This window comes from Rosa chinensis, chromosome 1 (assembly GCF_002994745.2).
Source record: "Rosa chinensis cultivar Old Blush chromosome 1, RchiOBHm-V2, whole genome shotgun sequence".
NCBI lineage: Eukaryota > Viridiplantae > Streptophyta > Magnoliopsida > Rosales > Rosaceae > Rosa > Rosa chinensis.
Window position 1 is genome coordinate 15,791,093 of NC_037088.1, and position 23,599 is coordinate 15,814,691.

The 23,599-nt window shown below is 35.3% G+C and overlaps 1 protein-coding gene across 1 annotated transcript; it reads left to right on the forward strand.

Annotated features, from left to right (window-relative positions):
- The first annotated feature begins 13,208 nt into the window (after positions 1-13,208).
- On the forward strand, positions 13,209-22,680 carry LOC112174532 (THO complex subunit 1). The gene is made up of 21 exons (XM_024312321.2): positions 13,209-13,347; positions 13,450-13,533; positions 13,824-13,898; positions 14,209-14,302; positions 15,032-15,177; positions 15,306-15,377; positions 16,150-16,222; positions 16,326-16,391; positions 16,514-16,560; positions 17,203-17,274; positions 17,465-17,587; positions 18,148-18,213; positions 18,332-18,373; positions 18,543-18,659; positions 18,754-18,836; positions 19,602-19,668; positions 20,178-20,249; positions 20,381-20,431; positions 21,231-21,290; positions 21,377-21,526; positions 22,102-22,680. Exons 1-21 carry the CDS (start codon positions 13,345-13,347, stop codon positions 22,375-22,377), a joined length of 1,839 nt encoding a protein of 612 aa, XP_024168089.1. The 5' UTR covers positions 13,209-13,344; the 3' UTR covers positions 22,378-22,680.
- The last annotated feature ends 919 nt before the right edge of the window (positions 22,681-23,599 follow it).

Below are 23,599 nucleotides of genomic sequence, written 5' to 3' on the forward strand. Positions count from 1 at the left end.
CTTATAACCTGGATTACCCAAAGTTTATACTTGGTGAAAAACAATCGAAAAAATTGGCATCAACAGAGATAAGCCTAAAGTTATGGTGCAGATCCAAAAAAAAAATTTCACCGGCATAAGTGTGTGTACAGTCACAGACTTGAGATTAAAATAAACTGCGAAAATCAATTATGCCCAGACATGCGTGAGCTTCTGGGGCTTATGACCAGAGGAAACCTAATCTCAAAACGAATTTGTAAGTTCCATGATTATGTAACTATGGTATGGTATAGCTATTGATGAAACAAACAAATAGAATAATAAATAAATAATATTTAATTAGAAATTGTGTATAAATATGAATCATTCAACTTGCATGTATGATTAAACATATGCCTGGCAACGAAATCGTTGTATGAACAAGGTATATGGAACAGTAGAAAAAATAGATTATAGGTGCAGCATATAAAGAGATCCAAATCAATAAAAATAAATAATCGAGGTATTTGATGAAACTATAGTGGTTGTGTCATCATATAGAACCTTAAATATTTTAACCCGTAGATTATAAGTTATGGTCAAAAACAACAAAGTTGCACCAAAAAACTCATAAATCATCATAGGGTTTATGAGAAAAAATAAGAGCAAGCGTGCTGATAACGTGTTATAAAGTAGGGAGAAGATGGAGAGAGAATAGTAGGGAGGAAGTAAAAGTGTATCATTCAGTCTCATTAGCCTCCTTTATATAGAGGTAGGGTTTACAACAAAGTACATAACTAATGAGTATTTACATGGACATCCACATAGATAATAATATTTACAACATTTTTTTTCCTTCGTTTTTATCTCTTTCTTCTTCCATCTTCCAACTCCACAAAACCCACCTCTGTTCTTCGTATGAGAAGAAGCTTGAGCTCACCCACTTCGAAATCGACCTCTGTTCTTTAGTTTTCCTTTCTTTCTTTATGATTTTTCTTCATCTATTCGATTCCTCCTTCCTCAAATCTCTCTCTCTCTCTTCTTGGTTCTCTGAAAAGGGAAAAGCAGCTTCCCTTCTCCATCTTCCAACCCAACACAGCTAAGAAATCTCAATCCCCAATCTCCAAATTTCCCTCAAAATTAAGCCAAAGCGGCGAAAGCCCAATTCATTTTAGGGATGAGGCTGAATTGGGGTGAGTCGATTTGGTGGGTTGTGTTTGGCTCCAGTTTTGTTGCAGCTGGTCAACAGTCTCTTTTCTGCGCGGGCGTGCCAGCACCATTCGGGTGCGGTCGTCGGGGGTGTCCCTTGACCTGACTTCTTTCAAGCAATTGTGGACGAGGAGAGCACCAACCTCGTCGTGGGATTCTTTGTGCCTCGTGGTGAGGACTTTTGCTGAGCTTCTTCTTGTTCACACAATCGATACTCAATATTGCAATAGACAGGTGCATAGGATCATGGGTGCATTGGATCCGTTTTGGAATAGACAGGTGTCCAGTTCATTTTGAGACTTTAGCATCTATATGTATTGGCTTGGCCAACCTTTCTGGGATATCGAAGAATTATCAATTATCATTCATCTTATTGCTTTCTTTATCTTTTTCTCTGTTTTCTAGAGTAGGATCTCATTATAAACCTCCATCTCCTCCCTGTAAATTGCATGTCCCCAGCCACCCCTTGCCAAGCCATTCTACCTAACCTTCCATCCAACAAACTCGATCTCGGATCAGAACGGATCTGACCATATTCATGTGGTTCAGTCTGACCAATGGCCCATGCATGACCACCACCATCACCTCGACACCAAAGGGACGAAATTAGGCTATTAAAGCCCATAGTGGCCCGTCCGACGACATCGTCCCTTGGAGACGCCACCGGACGGAGCAGTTTCTCTCTTGCAGGCTACAGGCGCGTGTAATGCGTTCTCTGAACCTTGACAAAGAAGACTTTTTCGATAGTCCAGAAGAAAAGATCATTGGCTAAATAATTTTTTTTTTTTTTAATTTTTAGAGTAAGTTGGAGGCTGATGATTTGATTAAAGAGTACAATATTTTGGAGTATGGAGATAATATTTTGCTCCAAAAACCAAGAAAAATGGTTTTTATAGATGGAAAATTCACAAAACTTAAGGCAAAGAGAAGAGTACCATGCACTATTCCAATGAAAATTACAGCCCCAATACTACAAAATCTACATGGTAGTTTATCATGCACACATTCATCAAACTTAAAAACTAGTATCTAAATTATAGTTGCGGTATTATAATGGTGGTATTAGTTGGATATCTAAATTTAATATTACTTTCTGTTGACTATTTTTCTTTATAATCTTACCAAATTGTTCCATCATAACTACTATGGATTGATCAACTTGTACAGGACAAAATAGATTACCCATGTTTTCTTAACTATGGTACCACCTTTGCAATTGACAAAGAAGATAAAGAGCTATTGCTCTAATAAGAATTTTTCATGGTTGAATTGATAGATTAAATAAAATTAAAGATGTTTAATAAGTAAAAGGACTCCAAATATCAAATTTGGAGGTTCAACTAGAACCTCTTTGTTAAAAATTTAGCAAATTACCAATACATAAAATCTCAGCCCCTTTGTTACCAATAGCAGGCTTGTTTTTTTTTTTTTTTAATTCCCTTGCGGTATTGTAGCTGAACCTTCCGTAAGGTCCAGGCCCATGCGGCCATTTTCCTTCCTTTTTTGAACTCATTCTATTAACTAGTAAATTACCAAAATTAATAACCTCTACATACTTAATGTACTGGGTTTCAGTATCATTCTGAGAGATTGCATATTTAATATATTGAGCTTCATTATCATTCTGACATACACAACTTGCAGTTCTTTCTAGTTTCTAGAGGCAATTCTGAATGATTAACTAGTTGAATTGTTTGTATATATACACATAAAAAAGCCAAGGTTATTTGACCTTGCATCATTTTTTTTTTTTTTGAAACTTAGCAACTAAATCGATCCATTAACATGAACCAATAAAGAAGACTTCAAAAAGCCTGCATCTGTCAATTTAATTTGTCAAAATTCTATCAACTCATAAATACAAATCTACATCTGCAAAATATCAACCTTTCGCTATTGATCTCATTCAACAAAACAAAACGATTCAAATCGATCAAATGCAAATCCTAATCCTAATACAATCCAACCTAATGATCTTTGCTTGCCTTCAATTACATCTACTTCAAATACCAGCTCTTGTCACGGTGAAGAAATCTCTCCACCATGGTTCTTCTCATGTTCTTCAATTGGTACATCCTCTTTTTCTATTGCAGCAGCTTTCCTCTTTGCCATTTGTGATTAATATGTATATATGATAAATGCAAATATATGAGTATTGAGCCTCTGTAGTTTACTAAGCTCAATAGTGTATTGACCCTCAATTTGATTAAGAAACCATTGTAGCTTATAAAAATGCAAGAGACCTAATTAAAAGATTCTCACAGTTGCAGCAGATCAATGACTAGAATTTCATGTAGAAAAACAAGACTAACTGCAGTAATAAGATAAAATATCCACAGAGCCTATAGGTAGACATAATTTCAATGACCCTTCCATAAAGTAAAGCTAAGAAATTTATGCAAAAATGCAAGCTCAACCGAACCGATAATAGATTTGAGTTGAAAAACTCATGCAATCATGAAGCAAAAACTATTGATCCTCATAAATAAACATAAAAATGAGGTTGCAATACAAATAAAATCAGCTAAAGCTATTGACCCTCAGAAATAAACATAAAAATGAGCTTGCAATAAATATAGGGTTAGTGAAATCATGAAGCTAAGGCTACTGATTCTCAGAAAGTAAAGCTCATACAATTCATTTTGTACTATTGTTAGTCATAGAACTCATAGATTGGACATATTGCAGAATTTTAATGTCACTGACTCTCAATAATCATAGATTGCACATATTGCAGCATTTTAATGCTACTGACTGTCAATAAGCTCAGGCAATTTATTTTGCACTATTATCAGCCGCATAACATCAATTTTCGCTGCTTAGCTACACATAAAAATGAGGTTGTAATGCACATAGGTTTACTGACGCTCAATAGCCTAAATGTTAATTTCTTTGTTAAAGCTACCGACCCTCAGAATTTATCAACCATTGAGAATAATCAAAATTTCTCAACCAAAATTATTTCCCTGAAGGAGAGACTGTAACAACACGAGGCTAAAAGTACTGACCCTCATAATTTCTCAACCAAAATTTTTCAACTAAATCTACTAAGCATAATCAAGTTTCGACAGTGTTGAATGCATAGCACAAAAATCAGACTATAGCTACTGACCTTCAGTAACTAAAAATTTCTCTATTGACCTTCAAGACTATAGCTACTAGAGTACCCGCCGATGTAGCACACTTTCTTCACCGCGGGGGTTGCGAGATGAGTTCACTGTCAGGGTCGTGCCCTTGCTTCTACACTGGGGTCGCTGGCTTGGTTCGCCGCCGGGGTCGTGCATTTGTTTGTCACAGGGGTCACGCCTTTGCTTTGTCGCCAGGGTCACGTGCTTGCTTCATCACCGGGTTCACGCCCTTACTTCATCGAAGCCCTAGATGTCGATTTAGAAAGGATGTTGATTTTTAGACAATTTTTATTTTAGGATAGCTTTGATTTTGGGGAACTAGATTTGACATATTTGGTTTGAGAGAAAATTGAAATGATAGCTGTGACAATTGTCGTAATTAACTAGAACTTGTGCCATTTATTTTTGTGCAAATGAGTCGCTACTGTTACTCATCCTAAAGATGACCGCATGGGCAATGAAATATAGATCTTGCGCATGGGAAGAATTAATGGCCCATTGTAGTTAATGGTCATTATCCTTTAAATTTTGGTAAATTTTCGTAAAAGAGCAATGAAAAATCCCAAATTAAAAAGTAAAATCCCTAAATTGGTGAGAGGGATATTATAGGTGAAAACAAGAGCCTTGAGAATCGCTAAGAAGAAACCCATATTCCATTTGAGCCCCTCCTAAAACCTCCATAATGCTTATGATGGCACTGATATCTCCGACTACCAAGATGGTGCGTTTCTTCTATAATTCACTATCAACATGTTATTCACACACTTCCAATTTCACTGTCGCTTCATTTATGTTTCTTTGCTGCAGAAATCATTGAGCTTTTCGGAATCTAGTTGAGCTTTTTAGCATGGTCAGTTAACCCAATTTAGGGTTTCATTGTTGGTTGTTCTAGTAGTCTTTCTTCCCTATGAGATATGCTTATGCTTTGCTATTCTCTTTCTGTTTCTCTTCTTCCCCAGGAAGTGTTCAGAACTGCGATACTGCAACCAGGCCCTCCTGAAACCTTTGCATTACAGACGATTCAACAAGTTATAAAGCCTCAGGTACTCACTTTACACATTTCATCTTCAACATTGCTCTTAATTACAGTTCTCGGACCCAAATAGTCAAATAAGAAGCCTTTGTGTAGTAATATTAGGGTTTTTGTCTTGTAAGGCTCATATGCCCTAGTTTACATTTTTGGTCCAAGAACAACGTAGCTCAAGAACTGGTAGACCATAATTTACGTATATATGTATCCCCTTAAATATTGAATTTAACTTGCTTATGAGTCTATTTTAGCTTTCACTAAATAATTTTCTTATTTATTTAGGAATATTGCAAGAGTGAAGAAAACATCAATTTTGGGCTTTGATTGAAGTGGAGAATTGGATCTAGGACGAATGACTGTCAAATATAGAGCAAAATATTAAATTTCAAATTCCGGCAAACCACCACAAGTGGCAGTGCATCACCACTCACGGTGGTGCCATGTATTTTTCGGCCATATTCATAGAGAAGCAAGGAGGATGAGTATCATAACATCTATTCTATTACATCTATTTACCATCATTCTATCTTAACCAAATTCCAAATCACTCTTTGGTTTCATTTACTCCTTATTACCCAAAAGTTCACTATCATCATTACTTCCACTATTATACTCCACCTTCATACTTCCACTATCATCATTACTTCCACTATCATACTCTACCTCTATATTACTACTATCATCATTACTTTCACTATCATACTCTATCTCCATATTACCACTATCATCATTACTTCCACTATTATCACTACTTCCACGAACATACTCCACCTTCATACTACCACTATCATACTCCACCTCTATATTACCACTATCATCATTACTTCCCTCTTTCTCTTCTCTATATAAGCATCATTTCATTATACTCTAAAGACTGACCCATATATACCACACCATTATATCTTCTTTCTTTCCATCTCTTCCACAAAACCTCTATTTTCACCTCCCAAAATCCAAAATCCAAACTCATAACACCCATACTATCCATACTACGCTATCTCCTCCATCACCACCACCATTTCTTATCTTCTACCTCCATTAACACCACTACTACTACATCATTTCTCCATTCTCTTTTTTATCAACATTTTCTCCATCTACTCCACCTTTTTTTTTTAAACAGAAACAACAATACATCCAAAGAAAAGAACAGAATACAAAGGTACAAACACAACTAAGAAACACAGTAGTAGTAAACTGAAGAAATAAGATCACGGCCATAGTTGTCAACAATGAAGTTAGGGGGAGTCGCCCACTAGATCTGACCAATATGACTAGCTCCATAAGCTGCCAATCTATCTGCGACCCAGTTACCTTCTCTGTAAACATGTGAGACCCTAAAGTTGAATTTCTTAGCAATGTGCAAGCAATTTAACCAGGGCACCCGTAAAATCCAAGGGATCAAATGAGGAGAATATTGAAATAATGAACTACCAAAGCAGAGTCTGTCTCAAGCCAGATATGGGTCCATTGGCGAGCTTTTGCAAAATTAATAGTTTCAATTACTGCTAACAACTCCACCTCAAGAGCACTCTTGGCTAGCGCATTGGAGGAGAAAGCTCCCTGAAAAGAACCATTGCTATCTCTAAAAATACGATCAAAACCTGCATGATTTTGATCGAGAAAAGGCCCATCCGTGTTTACCTTTAGCCATGGATCTGGGGGACGCTTCCAATAAACTGGAATGAAAATGGGAGCCCTGGAATTTAAAGGAGATAGCCCAAGCACCTTGAAGATGGGGAGAGCAGAGTGGGGAGCAATCCCGGGCTTAAAACAAAAAGCCGCAGAGTCTGTTAAGGCCATGATGAAAACCTGTTGTAGCCGTATGAAATTGAAACGTGTCCCATCAAATCTCAGCTTATTTCTTTCTACACACAAGCACCATAAAAGATTATAGAACACTAACTTCCAAAGTAACTTGCTAGAGCTTGTAAGGCCACTAGTATTGGCTAAATTAAGCAAGGCATGCAACGTTAACTGTGGGGGAACTTGAAGCATAAACAAATGCATGCACCAGGTCCATAAATTCATGGTAACAGGACAAAGAAGAAAAAGATGCTCCACCGTCTCCACAATAGAGCCATATAATGAGCATCTAGAACAAAGATAAGTACCCGTGCGTTGTTGCTGCGCATCCGGCCACCAACACACGACCATGTAGAACTTTCCAAGTGAGAAGACTTTTTCGCGGCTGAATGGCCTTGTCCCAATTATGCTTACCCCAATCTAAGGGGGGATAATGTAGCCTAACAGCCTCATACGCATCTTTTGCTGCCAACTTTCCTGAAGTCACATCTGGCCATACTAGGTGATCCTCAAGTGGTTCAAAAGGTAGAATAACTTTTCTAATTAGGTGCTCCATCAACGGAAATTATTGGGTGAAAATTTGAGGCAAAACCCATTGATTTTCAGCAATGTAATCACTAACCTTTGCATTAAGAGCTGGACGCAGGGAAGCGCCAATGTTACAAAGATCCGCAAAAGGCTTTCCAACCCAATTATCCATCCAAAAGTTCACATTCCTCCCATTACCAATGACCCAACTTGTCTTTTGCAAAATTAGATTCCATTTCTTCTGTAGACGCAACCAAATAGATGACTTCTAGTAAGTAAGGACAGGACGTAGACCGGCCATGAGAAACCTGGCTTTTAGGAATACAGCGGAAGAAGAAGAACCCTCTGCTACCTCCCAACACCTCTTTAAAAGCAAAGCCTGATTAAGGCAGAGAATATTTTTCACCCCAAGCCCACCTTCATTCTTTGGGAGGCAACATTGAGACCAAGACACTAGCGTGGAGCCTTTCTTTAAAGAGTCCCCAGACCAAAAGAAATTGTGCATCCAGCCTTGTATTTTAGTGAGCAAAGTATGTGGCCACTAAATATGAAAACTGTAAACTAGAAAGCTTTGGATTACTGAAGAAATAAGCTGCAACCTTGTTGCCTGAGATAATAAGTTACCTTTCCAAGAAGTGAATTTGCATATGATTTTGTCAACAATAGGCTGCAGATATCGTTGCTTTGGTCTTCCCTGAAAGATTGGCACACCGAGATAGGAAAATGGCAAACTACCTTCCCTTATTCCAAGAAGGTGCTGAATAACAGTTGCTCTAGGTTTTGCAAATTTCCCCAAGAAAATAGATGATTTTGCTTTATTAACCACTTGACCTGAGTTACGTGCATACTCCCTCATGAACTTCATTAATACCCGAATACTTCTAGAGTTTCCTTGCAAGAAAACCATTAAGTCATCTGCGAAAAGCACATGAGAGTAGGTGCCTTGATTTTCCTTGGAACTGCCAAAGTGGTCAACTTTCATCTAGCGGCCAACCTTGTAATCCCTCTACTCAACACCTCTTCTGCCAAGCAATACATAATACAAGCTTCACTATCTTTTATCATCAAATCTTCAAGAGCAAGAAGGAGAGGGAATCACACCACCACCACCAAGACATGAGCTTGGGGACCATCCAACACACTAATAAGCCAACTCTATCCCTTTTACTCTAGATTATATTTTGGTGTTTGATTTAATTATGAAGTTAGTATATGTAATTATGAGTGAGTAGTAGTTTGTTGGGGCTAGGGTTGAAAGCCCTAGCCAATCTTGTATGGATTGATTTTATAATATGATGTGATGTAATTTTCTTAATATGCTATGCTTACATGCTAGTTTAAGAGTTGAATGCATATGCTTGGACTTTACCACTTTGAGTATGTGTGTTTGCTATGTCATGATATAATGTTTAGAGATTGGCAACCTTTAGATGTTAAAACATGAAAGCACACTAGGTGTGCATGTAAGCTTGGTTGGTTTGCATGAATTCTTCATTTCTAAACTTTATGCGCTTAGGATTATGCATTAAATACCTAACCGGATTGAAATGCATGACTTAAGTAGTTAAGTACTACACCCGAGAGGGGTTGCTTGATATCACAAAAGGAGCATCCTTTGTCATACCCGAGAAGGATGCAAGGAGAGAAATTGGTTAATTAATTTAGCATTTTTCATATTGAAACACATAAATACTTGCAAGGAGGTTAGTGTTAGACAATCTAAATCCTAACTTTCATCAATTTGATCACTAGTTTGGTTTATAGTAATTTAATTTATATTTGAGCATCTAGTTATTTTCAATTCAAAACTACATTTAAAAACCAAAGTCAAATCACTACTCCATTTTGCACATACTCACCATGAGCCTAAATTTCCTTGTGAATTTAAGTTTGTAATTATATATTTGCATATTCTAGCTCTCCTTAGGTTCACACCCTAGCTAATGAAAGGAATCCAATCCTCGTGGGTTCGACAACCTTTCTTAAATTATTATACTATTATTTATACCCCTTATACTTGAGGGTGACTATTTAGCAAACAAGAACCTCCTCCGACCTCTGTGAATCCGGCTACCTTTGACTGTCGACCCTCCATGCCCATCGCACCTCCACACCTTTCCCACCGGTGTCAGTAGCTCGATGCAGCCCTGATCCTTATCACTCCCTAAGACCCTGCTGCACCAGATAGGGTCTAATCTATATCTACTGGATTCGGCAAATGCTTTGCTATCCTTATTAATAGCACCATCGAAATTAAGTTTTAAATGATGAGATATAGGAGACGTCCAATCGATCATGATATATATATATATATATATATTTTTCCCTAAACTTATACAAGGCATTCGAATTTGCTTCCAAATAATCAATAAGAAATTGCATAACATGAAATACAACATATTGCACATGATGGTTTCTATTGATTTTTGAAAGTATACTTGTTCTATTGGTCCCAAATAATGACTTCTTTTTAGTGTGAATATGCCATTAGGAAATGGTCCCCATTGAACTTCTAGCTTATTATTGGCTACTTAGTACTTGTTTGTTCATATAAGACATGTTAGCTAACTTTCAATTTCAATGTGAATGATGACTTCTATTTTAGTGTGAATATGTGATGCAGGAGTTATGTCAAAACCACACAGCAGCATAGGACGCAAATAGGTGGAGGAGGTAATTACATAAAATAGTAGATAGAGACCAAGGGCAAAATCGCCAAACAACTATTCATTTCATTTGTCTTTATGCTATTTGGGTTTTAGTATAGAGATAATATAAGGGTGACGCTATTCACACTCATTTTCTCTATTCGCACACCCTCGTTATTTTTCTATTATTTTAATTTAATTTTGTTTACAAATTACCCTAACTATCCTCCTTTGTAATTATGTTTTTTTTTTTTCTATTTAGCAAGTCAATCATGAATCAAACTTCATTATACAATAAACCAATATTTTTTTTTTTTTAGCTTTATAAATGGAGTGGTTCTATTCGAACCTCTTCTATTAATATTTGGGCCTCCTTCAATACTTTTTACCATAAAATTTCCAATTAGGTCCTTTTATTATTTTCTTTGTACACCTCCTCTTCTTCCTCTCTGTTCTACTCTTAAGATTTCAACCTCAAGAAAAATAAGAGAATCCGGATACATAATGGAAATTAAAGATTTCTTTAACTAAGTGAAGGATCATTGCAATTGGATTAAACAACGAATTGGCTTATCCATTTTGTTTAAAAAAGATTAGATGGCTTACATGCAGATTGCTTTTGGTCCAGGTATGGTTTAATATATAGGTTAAAAATTCAATTAATTTTTATTTTATATATGCTACAAATAAGAAAATGATCATATTTCTTGGTTGAAAGAAATGAAAGGTTAGAGAAAAGAGGAGGGTAGAAGAGAGGCTTGGAACTTGGAATGAAGAAACGAGAAAAGAATGTGGTTTAATTTTTTAATTTTTTTTTAAATATAACTTTGAGGGGCAAAATAGAATTTTAAAATGTTCAAAAATGAGAGGAGGTCTAAATGCCAATTTCAGAGATTTGAATAAAGCACTCTTATAAATGAAGGAAAAATAATTCCTTCATTAAGTAGAATGACATGTATTAGACAATGAATAAACTTCTCAGGTTTCATCCAACTGAATCTAAATTGCAAAATTTGTCCTGATACAAGTAGGAGGAGTAAGACGCATGCTTTACTCCTTTGTTGTCTCGGGTTCTAATATTGCACCTAGAGTTTCTCGTCTCTTATAGATTGGTAATAAGCCATTTTCAAACGCAGTTTGCAAATTTTGTTTATAACTTGAGTTGATTGATAATTTTGTAAATTACTAAAGTTAAAATAAAACAAAATTATCAAACAACTCAAGTCAAAACCAAATTTGCAAACTGTGTTCGAAAATGGCTAGAAATTTCTCAAATTTGCAGACTGCGTTTGAAAATGACTTATTGCCAATCTATAAGAGACAAGATAGTCTAATAAGCTAGGTGTAATATTGGAACCCAAGACAACAAAGAAGTAAAACATGCGTCTTAACCCTCCTACTTGTATGAATGTATTCTTTGCAATTTAGATTCAGTTGGGTGATTGTAATTACCTAGGAAACATATTCTTTATCTAAAAATACATGTCATTACACTTAATGAAAGTATAATTTTTCATTCATATATATAAGTAAAAAAAACTTGATTTATTGTATAATGATGTTTGATTCATAATTGACTTGTCAAATAAAAGAAAAAGAAACATAATTATCAGGGAAAGTAGTTAGGATAATTTGTAAAAAAAAAAAAAGAATTAAAGTAATAGAAAAATAGAGAGATGTGTGAATAGAAAAAATGAGTGTGTGACTAACACCGATCTAATATAATAATATAATTTTAACATGTAATTTGGTGAGTTTAGGATAAAGAGGAAAAAAAAATTAAAATCCCAAAAAAAAAGAAAAGAAGTGAAAATCCCTAAGAGGGGTGTATTATATTTGGATTTGTGCAGACTTTTTTTAAATGACAGACTTTTTGAAAAGTCCACAGACTCTTTAAAAAGTTGATAGACTGTTATGGATTTCTTAAAACCATTGATTTTAGCAACATACTTTTATTGATTCATGAAAATCTATATACTTTATTATGAATGACTTCTATAGATTTCCTAGGATGTACAAAATAAAAAAAAACAAAAAAACAAAAACAAAAAACAAAAAACAAAAAACAAAAAAAAATAAAACAAATGTAGCACAAACACAAAACAAAATAATAATTTGTTGTCTCTTCAATGCTCCAATATTTTCTAATAGAAATTGACTCAAATAAATGATTGTTAGTCTGTCTAGCGAGTTTTTTCTCATTCCTAATCTCCCAACAACATGAATATACAATATAGATCACTTGATGTTTATGGTTGATTATTCTCATTAATTTTGTTTTCGCCGATTAACATATATTGTTGCAATATTGGTCAATGTCTTGATCTATAATCAATCAATTGAAATTCAATTGTTCAACCTTTTTTGAACCATAATATAAATTCAAATTAATGAGAATAATTAATTAATAAAATAAAATTTAGTATGGTTCAAGGTCTTAGGGTTAGATCACAATATTTGAGTTTTAGGGTTTCATAAATCATTTTTATTGCAATTAGGGTTCGAAGTATCACAATTGAAAAAAAAAACAAAAATCACATTCAACAACTATAATGAACATGTTGGGTATCAAAAAAGATTAGAGAAAAGACAAAAATTAAGAAAGAGAGATGATGAAGGACAAACTTTTTTGTGCGTAGAGAGAAGAATTTTGATAGATTTTTTTTTTTTTTTTTTTGAAGAGGAAACTTTGATAGACTTTTTGAAATCTTTGGTCTAGAGGCTGGAAAATTATTGGAGTTTGGTATGTATAGTTAACACTATAAAGTCCATAATTATCCATAATTTTCTAATTTCATAAATATGAATGATATTTTGAATACATCTGTACTTTTATTCATTTTTAAAAGTCCTTATTGAATACCCCTATATTTTAGTGCAATTCATGAAGTAATTACAGAAGTCTGGGTTTTGCTTAAGAACCGGGGAGAAGAAACCCATTCCATTCGAGCCCCTCCTAAACCTCCAGAGTGCCCTCGCCGGTACACCCATCTCCGACCACCAAGACGGTGCGTTTCTTCTGGTTGAGCTCTTCAACATGGTCAGTCAGCCTTATCTTCATCCCAATTTTAGGTCTTTCTTCTGTATCAGATTATGCTTAATATGCTCTGCTGCTTCTCTTTGCGTCTCTCTTCTCCCCCAGGAAGTGTTCAGAACTGCGATACTGCAACCAGGCCCTCCTGAAACCTTTGCATTACAGACGGTTCAACAAGTTATAAAGCCTCAGGTACTCAATCTACGCCTTTCATCTTCAGCATTGATCTTAATTACAGTTCCCGGACCCGAATAATCGAATAAGAAGCCTTTGTGTAGTAATTTTAGGGCTTTGTTCTGTATGGCTCCTAAAATGTGTGAATTTATTGATCATGTACATATATCCTGATTATATTTGATGACTTGTATGATGATGATGATCATGGTGGTAAGTATCCACGACGAGTCAAATTGAATGTTTATGTTTTCGGGTGCTGCGATTTAGTTAATTCTTATCAAAGCCAATTGACTTGTGTATGACAGAAAGGGACCAAGTTAGTGCAAGATGAGAATCAACTGTTGGAAAATATCCTCCGGACATTGCTACAGGAACTAGTGGTATGTTTTTCTAGCTTGTGCTTTCGATGAATCACTTGATAATGTATGAATAGAAGATCTTGTGACACCTTTTAAAATAATCATTTTTTTTAAAAAATTCATAAGAGCAAAGATATCGTGTTTGAGATTAAATAATCATATTTTTTGTTTTATGTAGATGAAATATATTCCCCATCAGATCATTTTTTTAAATTTTTTATTTTTATAATCGCTTTAACATCAGCACAGTTGTTCTTCTCCAGTGCCTTCGTTTTCCTTCGAAATATTTATGGTGAGTAACCTGAGATTTTTATTGCTTGGATTGGTACAGTCTTCTGCAGTGCAGTCTGGGGAGCAGATAATGCAGTATGGTCAATCAATTGATGATGGAGAATCTACAAGAGGACATATTCCACGTCTTCTAGGTCTGTACATGTCTTGTCAAGCACCTAGTTCTGTGTATCTAATGCTCATGTCTTCCTTTATCAATGAAACTTGCTCTTTTGTATTTCTCTAATTCAGAACCTTTCTACTAAATTTCTTTTCTGACCTGTAACAAGATGAGGTGTTACTTGTGATTCAGTGTTTTAAGTATGGTGGTGTGTTCTTTCAGTTTGGCTCAATCTTATGGGCTTCTTCTGGTGTACTCATATAGATCTTAAAATTATCCGTTAATAATTTATTTTATAGTCTTTTGACATGTAGATTGTTATTCATTTTGATAAAAATCCATAATGACTTTTGACTTCCAATTGGAGTACCATATACCCTGCAATGTAGAACAAAATGTGTAGATGAGCTATTTTGATTACAAAATTCAAAGGCTTGATTTACGGTTATGTGGGATCTTAGAAGGGGTATTATACTATACTAGGTGTGATTTTAGGAATTTGATTGTGGTGGAAAAGATTGGGGGCCTACAACAAACCGAAGAAAGGGGCTAGCGTGATGTATCTTTGTCTTACTTAATGGTAGGTTGAATTGTTATTTTCAGCTGGAGCAATTCTGTGCCTTGATGAGTCCTGAATACTTTATGCTGATATGAGTGAAGTATGTAGGCTATGCATAGGGATGAAGATGATTTATGATTCTGTAGCCTCTCTCTCTCTCTCTCTCTCTCTCTCTCTTCATATTGTTTGTCATTGTGTTACCAGATGTTGTGCTGTATCTTTGTGAGAAAGAGCACGTGGAAGGTGGCATGATATTTCAGCTATTGGAAGACTTGACAGAGATGTCTACGATGAGAAACTGCAAAGACGTTTTCGGTTATATAGAGAGTAAGCAGGATATATTAGGAAAGGTTCGTGCTTTCATACTTGTCATGAGATGTTTCTTCCCAGTTTTTCTTTTTCTTTAGTTATATGGAATCACTTTTAGATTATAAGACTTTTCATTCTCCACTTTAATTTTATGGATCACTATATGCAGCAAGAGCTTTTTGCCAGAGGAAAACTTGTGATGTTGAGAACATGCAATCAACTTCTTCGTCGTCTATCAAAGGTGGCTACTGATCATACTAGTGATTATGGGTTGCTATAGTCATTATATTTTTCTCTGTTGTGTGATTTATCTTTGTTATATCATAAATACCAGAAATTGTTCATGCATGCCATTTACTAAGTCACTTTCAAAGCTGAGTTTGTAATGTTTAAAAAATTATTCTCAGGTTTATCTGTACTGTTACAGATTATGAATCTCTTCAAAAAGAAAAATATGCAACTTCCACCAAAAATGATAATTAATGAAAACAAGCCGGTTCAATCAGTGGAAAAGGAGTCCTCCATACTTGAGAATTAGAACCTAAAAAATTATCAAACTGCTTTGTCTTTACAACAGAATCATTATAAAATGTAATGCAGAAGCAGCTTTTGTATCTCTGTAGGATCAGAAAAATACAGATCTATGAAACCTCCAGAAACTGGAACCCAAAGACATCCAAAATGTGGCTTCCTCCTGTAGTAGTTTGAGGATGATGCATTCTCTTATGTTGTTTGGTAGGAAGGTTCTTTACTTTTGTCTTTCTCCACATTGCTTCTTAGTTAATAGTAGGCTGTGACTAACTCTAAAGAAGAAGATCCTTTGTGTTTCGACTCTCCCTATATAGTTTATATATATTTTGCATCTCCACTGGGAATCTGGCATTTGTGTCAATCATCTAAAGATATCCAATAGTGATGATTGTATGACTGTTATGAATTTCTTCTTCATATAGATAGTTGAAATTTAAGATGGTAGCTTTGATTGATACTCATTTTTGGATTTTCACTTGAAGGCAAATGACGTGGTTTTTTGTGGACGAATTCTAATGTTTCTAGCACACTTTTTCCCATTGTCTGAGCGCTCAGGTACTTGTTTGTCATCAACCCTTTTCTTCACGTCTATGAACTGTTCTCAACCCTGATCTTCTCTTGTACTTAATTGCTTTTGTTGGATGGGTAATGCTTGCAGCTGTGAATATCAAAGGAGTTTTTAACACATCTAATGAAACGAAGTATGAGAAAGATGCCCCTGATGGTATGTCCTCACTGAACAATTGCATATGATACTTTCATTATAATGTCTGTATATCTAGCTAAACCGTGCACATCAATATTTGATCTCTTAGCACGTACTGAGATCTGCTACACAATTTTCAGGAATATCCATTGATTTCAACTTCTACAAGACCTTCTGGAGCTTACAGGCAAGTTATGCCACTGCATAGCATTCTTTGCGACAATAATCTAATGTCTAAATTAAATGATTTCTTTCATCTCCTAGTCATATTTTTGTCATTTTTTACAAAATTAAACTTTGAACATAAATAAAAATAAGTGGAGGTGCAGATATATGATAATAAGAAAAGAACTTCATCAAAACATATTGCTATCAGTGTTAATGTTGAGCCACATTAAAATGTTCAAATGACATTTTCGATTGACGATGTTTGCAATTTTTCATATTGCTTGAAATGAGACAAAAAGCTTCTTCTAGTAGTGGACTTCTAATAACTGAATGTTGAGTGAATTTGGACCAAAATTCATTGAAATTTTGTAGCTAGCAGGAGTAACAGAAAGAACTATTTGTATTTCCACTGATTGGATGTCAACTGTGGGCTAATCTTACCACTACCTAAAGATCCAAATGTCTTGCAGTTGGATTTGAGGCGTAGCATTAAGTATCTCAGAGCTCTGTAATAAGCTACCATCAAGCAATATGATTGCTCTTTGGAATGCTTGTAACCAGAACTTCAAAATCTCAGTGTGGAGTTTCAGTTGGCTTTAGATAGAATGCTTGAAGGTTCTCAATTTAATTTGTTGAGATACTTGTCTGTTTGGATTTTCAGGAACACTTTTGTAACCCTCCTTCCTTAACTGTTGCTCCTACAAAGTGGCAGAAATTTACATCCAGTTTAATGGTATAGCAGATATCTCTTGATAAGTTTTCTTTTCATTTATCTTGTGTTTCCTTCTAAAGAAAAAAAAAAAAAACCAAATATTTATGGTATAACAGTTTGTCTTGCTTTTATAAAGAAGTTTCACTTTATCTATTAATTTCTGTATTACATTTTTCATATTAGATATGCTCTTCTTAAATTTCTTATTTAGGTTGTCCTAAATACCTTTGAAGCTCAACCATTAAGTGATGAAGAGGGAGATGCCAATAATTTGGAGGAGTCAGCAAATTTCAGCATAAAGTATCTTACAAGTAGTAAGCTGATGGGTTTGGAGGTTGGTAATGGTGGAATTTTAGTTGACATTTTTTGGAGGATACTGTTGTCCAGATTCATTTGGACACACCCATCCAAACTCTCCATTATTTGCGTACCTATTGTTGTAGTTTTATTATGAGGACCATTAATTTTCTAAATTCTCCCTTTGAAGATCAATCTCTACAAAAAAAAGAAAAAAAAGAAATCAGATTCAGAGATCTTATACTCATCCAATTTGGATAAGAATGAACAAGTCGATGGTTTTGATAAAAGCTGACGATTATGAGAAGCATGAACAAATGGAAGATATAGCTAAGGGTTAACATTCCCATGAAGAACTGTCTATTTGTTTGATGCAATTTGATGACTAAATAATATCCGATATAGGAATGGTTTAGTATATGTATGGTTGTGATCATGATATTACACAGTAATGGAAAATATGGGGCAGAGTTTGGATGAGTATGTTCTATGTGTCTTTCTTTCTTTTTCTCTGCTTTTTTTGGTTTTGGATGGTGGACCATTATAATGATTAATATTTTATTTTCTCTGTTTTTATTTTTATGTTTGTGGGTTCAGTTAAAGGATCCGAGTTTCCGACGACACATTCTTGTGCAGTGCCTCATATTGTTCGATTATCTGAAGGTAATTAATCAAAGAGATAATCTTGTAGTTCCCATTTTTGACCAGTTCTAATGTCCTTTCTCAACCTTCAATTTGACTGCAAATTGATAGATATTCTGACCACCTCTTTTGGATGTAGGCCCCAGGAAAAAGTGAAAAAGATTTGCCTTCTGAAAGCATGGTTAGTGCTGTAGTTGTGTCTTGTTGATTTTGTTGATTTTGCGCCTATTTTGTTAAGAGGCTTTAGTTAAATTTGAATGTGGTTTGATAAATACAGTTGTGACTGGATACTGATATTAGTATGTACTGTATTAAATAGATGGCTAAACAATGGTTCCTGTCAATTTCAGAAAGAAGAAATAAATTCTTATGAGCAGCATGTGAAGAAACTGCTTAAAATGACTCCACCAAAGGGGGAAAGTTTTCTTAATAAAATTGAGCATATATTAGAACGTGAAAAGAATTGGGTGAGTGCACTTTCCCTCCCCATCTGCAGCCCTTTCCAAAAAATTTCAGAACTGCTATAGTGTTTGACATAAATTGCATTTAATCTATGCTTAGGTATGGTGGAAACGTGATGGTTGCCCGCCATTTGAGAAGCAGCCAATAGAGAAGAAAACGGTTCAAGATGGAGCCAAAAAGCGGTATGCAATTGTAGTAGCTAGTTTGTTCAAGTCTGTTGTGCTCTATAATTTATTCTGTTTAAAGAGGAATAATTTTATTTTTAGGTTAGAAAAGTTCATCATATGTTTTCTTGCATATTATACATTTCTGCTTTAGTTATGTCATTTGGGCTGTTGTGAATATGTTGGTTGGGTATGTCTTTGTAGGATTAGCCTCTTTCGTTCAGTTTGTAGCTCGTGTTCAGTTTAAGTAAGCATATTGATTTTTATAATATGAGAAACATCCTTTGCTTTTGTCTAATATGCTAAACATGTGTGCTAAACCTACCAATTTTTTATATTAAAATGGTTGGAATTGTAGGACAAATCAATCCATGTTTTTTTTTTCTACTATGTTCTTTTCCTGATTTTTTTTTTTTTTTTTTTTGCAACTTTAAGAAGTTATAACTGTGAATGCTGCATTTAAAATTTAAATGCTTGACTAAGCTTTTTAGAATGAGTGGAAATGAATTTGCTATAAATCATTACCATTGCATGTAGCGGTGATTACAAGTCAACTAGGAGTTTCTTAATGTCCTGAATTCAGTAATATGTATGCAGTTAATTTCTGCTCCATGGCTTTTTGCTCACATCAGCATGCCTACAAACTAAAATGTATGATTACATAGTCAGCCTTTCGATGACCTTAAGTCCGTTCTGACTTGTGAGCGAATACTTACTGAGTTTGCTATACCCATCTGGATTTGACTAGAAATTTATTATTATTTTTTCATTCTAATTCCCCAGAAAGCCGAGGTGGAGATTGGGAAATAAAGAACTCTCCCAGTTGTGGAAGTGGGCAGATCAGAATCCGGTATGAAGTTCAGTCAAGCTTACTGCATAAGATGTGAATATTGTATAACTGTATAGCTTAAATGAGAAAGCCTTCTTCAACTAGTGAAGATTGTCTTGAATTATACTACTAGTTCTGTAAGCTGAAAACTATCGCAACTCACAAGCCACAAGAACAAGCTGATTATATATGATTAATATTGAATATATTCTCATAAGTAGAGTGAGAGAGGTTAATCACAAAAATATATATACCATTCTCTTGGTGATTGTTAACTGAAAAGTTAAGAGCATTTTACTGAACCAATTTTTAGGGCTCTTATCCTCTAGACGAGTGGAGAGTTGATATGTAGAATATGACATTTGATACTGTTATTTTTGGCACTCAAGACAATTGAAGATTTGAACCACCATAAAACGATTTTGGAAACAATAGTAGAGGTCATTGTCAGGTCAATTCTTATTATAAAGATGTAGCAATACTAATTTGCTTGCAATAATTTTTCACTCTCAAGTGTTTTTGACATGCAGAATGCTTTAACTGATCCTCAACGTCTTCAGACCCCTGCCATCACTGAGTATTGGAAACCCTTGGCTGAGGACGTAAGTTCCTGAGTTACATCTCAATGGCCACCTATGATATTTTGCTTTTTGGTGTGTGTTATTATCCCATCTTATTGTACGGGATTTGCATTTTCTTCAATTTGCTTAAAGTTCATTTCTTGGAACCACAGATGGATCCAGCAGCTGGAATAGAAGCTGAATATCACCACAAAAATAACCGAGTGAGTTTTCGTTCTCAGAAGGATCTACTATGGCTCAGTATTAGCTTTCTAACTGTCACTACCCTCTAAAGTTGTTTCATATAGCTACCAACATTTTCCTTTCTGCAGTGTCACTGTGCATTAAATTTTGTATTGAAGCTGTTTAGGCTGGCAATATATTTCTATAGGGAACATATTTATATTAGGAGAAAAATGAAAATGGCAACAGAGGAAACCAGTCTTCCTCTAATGACCTAAGATAAGCTGAGAACTTGAAAGCTCAAAGAAAACCAAACTAGAGCCCAGTGGTCCAATTTTAAGAAGGCCTAAGGAAGAGCTCCCTCAAAACTCAACCTATGTCCCAAGTAATGCCTAGAATCAAACTATAAAACACAAATATCTACCTCCTCACCTCTAGCAGATGTGCATGCTACTGTTATGGTACATGGTTTTCTTTGTCAATTAGGAAGGAAAAAGAAAAATTATCTGCATACGAAGTGCACAAAATAGCTCAATAGCACCATGGGTAATGAATTGGGCAAAAGTATCATGACCTAGATGGTACTTCAAGCTGTGAGCTAGTGCCAAATTCCTGTATCAGCATTAGTATCATCAATAGTTTGCTTGATATAAGATGGTGATATTGCTAATATATAACGGCTATTGACTAATTTGCTCTGTTCAAAAGTTCCACCATGTGTTTATGTGCTTTTTAATATTTTAAAGTTATTGGATTGTCGGATGATGAGACTAGCTTTACTCCTCAAAATTGTTTTGCAGCTTTTGCTCTATTTAATTGTATTTGTTTTATTTTATGCAGGTTTACTGCTGGAAAGGTCTTCGATTTTCAGCTAGACAAGACTTGGAAGGATTTTCTAAAGTATGATTAACATTGCAACTATCTTTTTTTTTCCTAGATTAATTTATTTATGAAGTGTCATGCCATTCATATTGATTGAATTGCAGTTTACTGAATATGGTATTGAAGGAGTGGTACCTCTAGAACTTCTGCCTCCTGAAGAACGTGCTAAATACACTCCTAAACCAAATGACAGGTCCAAACGCGCTAGAAAGGAAGATACAAAGGGTGCTGCGCATCAAGTAGAAGAAAATCAGGTATAATTGGCAGTGTAGCATTTTCAGCATATTCTTTTTTATCATATTTTGTTAAATGGCAAATAGTAGAAGAAAAAAAATTGTTTTACTGCCTTCACGTGACATCCAATGGCACGATAACAAAGCAGGTTTTGTCATTCATCTTAATCGATTATGTTTGATTTATTTTTCTTTGTTTGAATTTAATTCATTGGATGTTCGTGTGGCTTGTATATATGGTTCAATATCCTACCATATTGTTTATACTTTTTGTTAATGTCATCCTCTGTATACTTGCACCTTTTTTTAAGCCTGTTTTATCATTGTTTCTCACATTTGGATTGTAAGCTTACTGTCTACCTAGTATTTTTCGGTTCTAAAACTTCTATGACTAGTTTACATAAGCAGATACTGAAATGAGAATGCCTCTAGATACTTAAATATTGTGCACCTTGATTTCTTTGCAATTATAATCATTACAAACTTACAATCCCTATAATCATACATGTATTTTTTTCTTTCTCTTTTATATCTATCCCATTAAATGCGTGCCTACATCATTGTTCTCAATAACATTGTCTTTGGTGTGGCTAAAGATGGCAACAGCTGCAACCGAGGTAGATGGTGAAGGACTCAGAACTGATGTTGGGGCCTTTGTGGCTCCATTGGACACTGATAACACCGCCACGGTTGGCAATACGTCCCAAGGTAGCAGTCCAATGGCAGATGAACATCAGAAGCAAAGTTCTGATACTGATGGTGGTCAAGAGGCAGGGCAGTTGGAAGACGATGCTGAGGTGGATGCCGAGGGGGATGCCGGGATGATTGATGGAGAGATGGAACCGGAGGTTGATTTAGATGCAGTTAGCTGAAAGATGTACTGGATTCTGTTTCTTTGTGCGGCTCCCGTTCAAAAGGCTTTGCAAATGCAAGGACAGCAGTATGTGATTGAACACGTCATATCCGACCATTAAATAGCAACAAAGTCTTAATATATTTGACAATATTAGGATAGCAATGATATCTGAGATTTTTTAGTTCGTTTTGTCTCATCAATTAACTCGTGTCAATTCATGTAATTCATGATCACGCAGCAACTAGTGATGTGTTCAGATATCTGCAACAATGGGTACATTTTAATTTTATCTCTGCGTTCTAGATAATTTTCAGTTGTTCAGATAGTTTTAACCATGCAATCTGTCTGGTCGAAAATTCAGTTATAATTCAGATTACAAATACTATCAATTAGAAAGTGAGAGCGAAAGCTGAGCATTATTAATGTTTTGATGCTCCCCAATATTTTCTCTAGTAAATTTTTTTTCTTGACCTAGCCGTTCCGCTGGGGTTACTCGTCGAAATTTTCAATTTGATAGCTGTTGCCATTTCCAGCCTTGCAACTGTGCTTGCTTCTCGGTTTTGCTGTTGATCTGGCAATAGAACGAATTACGGCACCGAGGTGGGTGTCGTCTGGTAATGCATTGGACTACTGTTGGGTGCCCTCAGTAATTTCCAAGTGGTTTGGAGCTTTATAGGCTGGTGTCTGCTGGTGGATGCTGTGGGCCGCTGGGCTTGCTTATTTTTAATTTTGCATAATTTATTTTTTCAGGTTGCAAAAACCAATTACTCTGTTCACTCATTTTTCTACTAGGAGATTTTAGGTTTTTGTTAGATTTTAGGTTCTACGTAATGATCAAGGTGCATTCTTGGCTGCATTTTCTAACAGGGAATCCTATGTTACTTCACCTCTTCATGCTGAATTGTTAGCTATTAAACAAGGCCTACTTTTCCTACTGGAGTTAGGGTCGAACAAAGTGATTTTGGAAAGTGATTGTTTGGTTAAGGTTCAGTCCATTAAGGCTTCATCTGAAGACTTATCGAGCTTGAGTAACTTGGTAGCAGATATCAAAGACATGCTGCAAGCTTGTCCTCTTTTTTCTTTACTTCATCTAAGTAGACAAGTCAATTAGGTAGATCATAGATTAGCAAACCTCAGTTTTGATACTGATATTTAAACCGAATGGTTTAATCATGTTCCGAAGTTCACTGAATGCCCTCTTGAACGATCTTAATCGTGTTAATCTGATTAATAGTCTT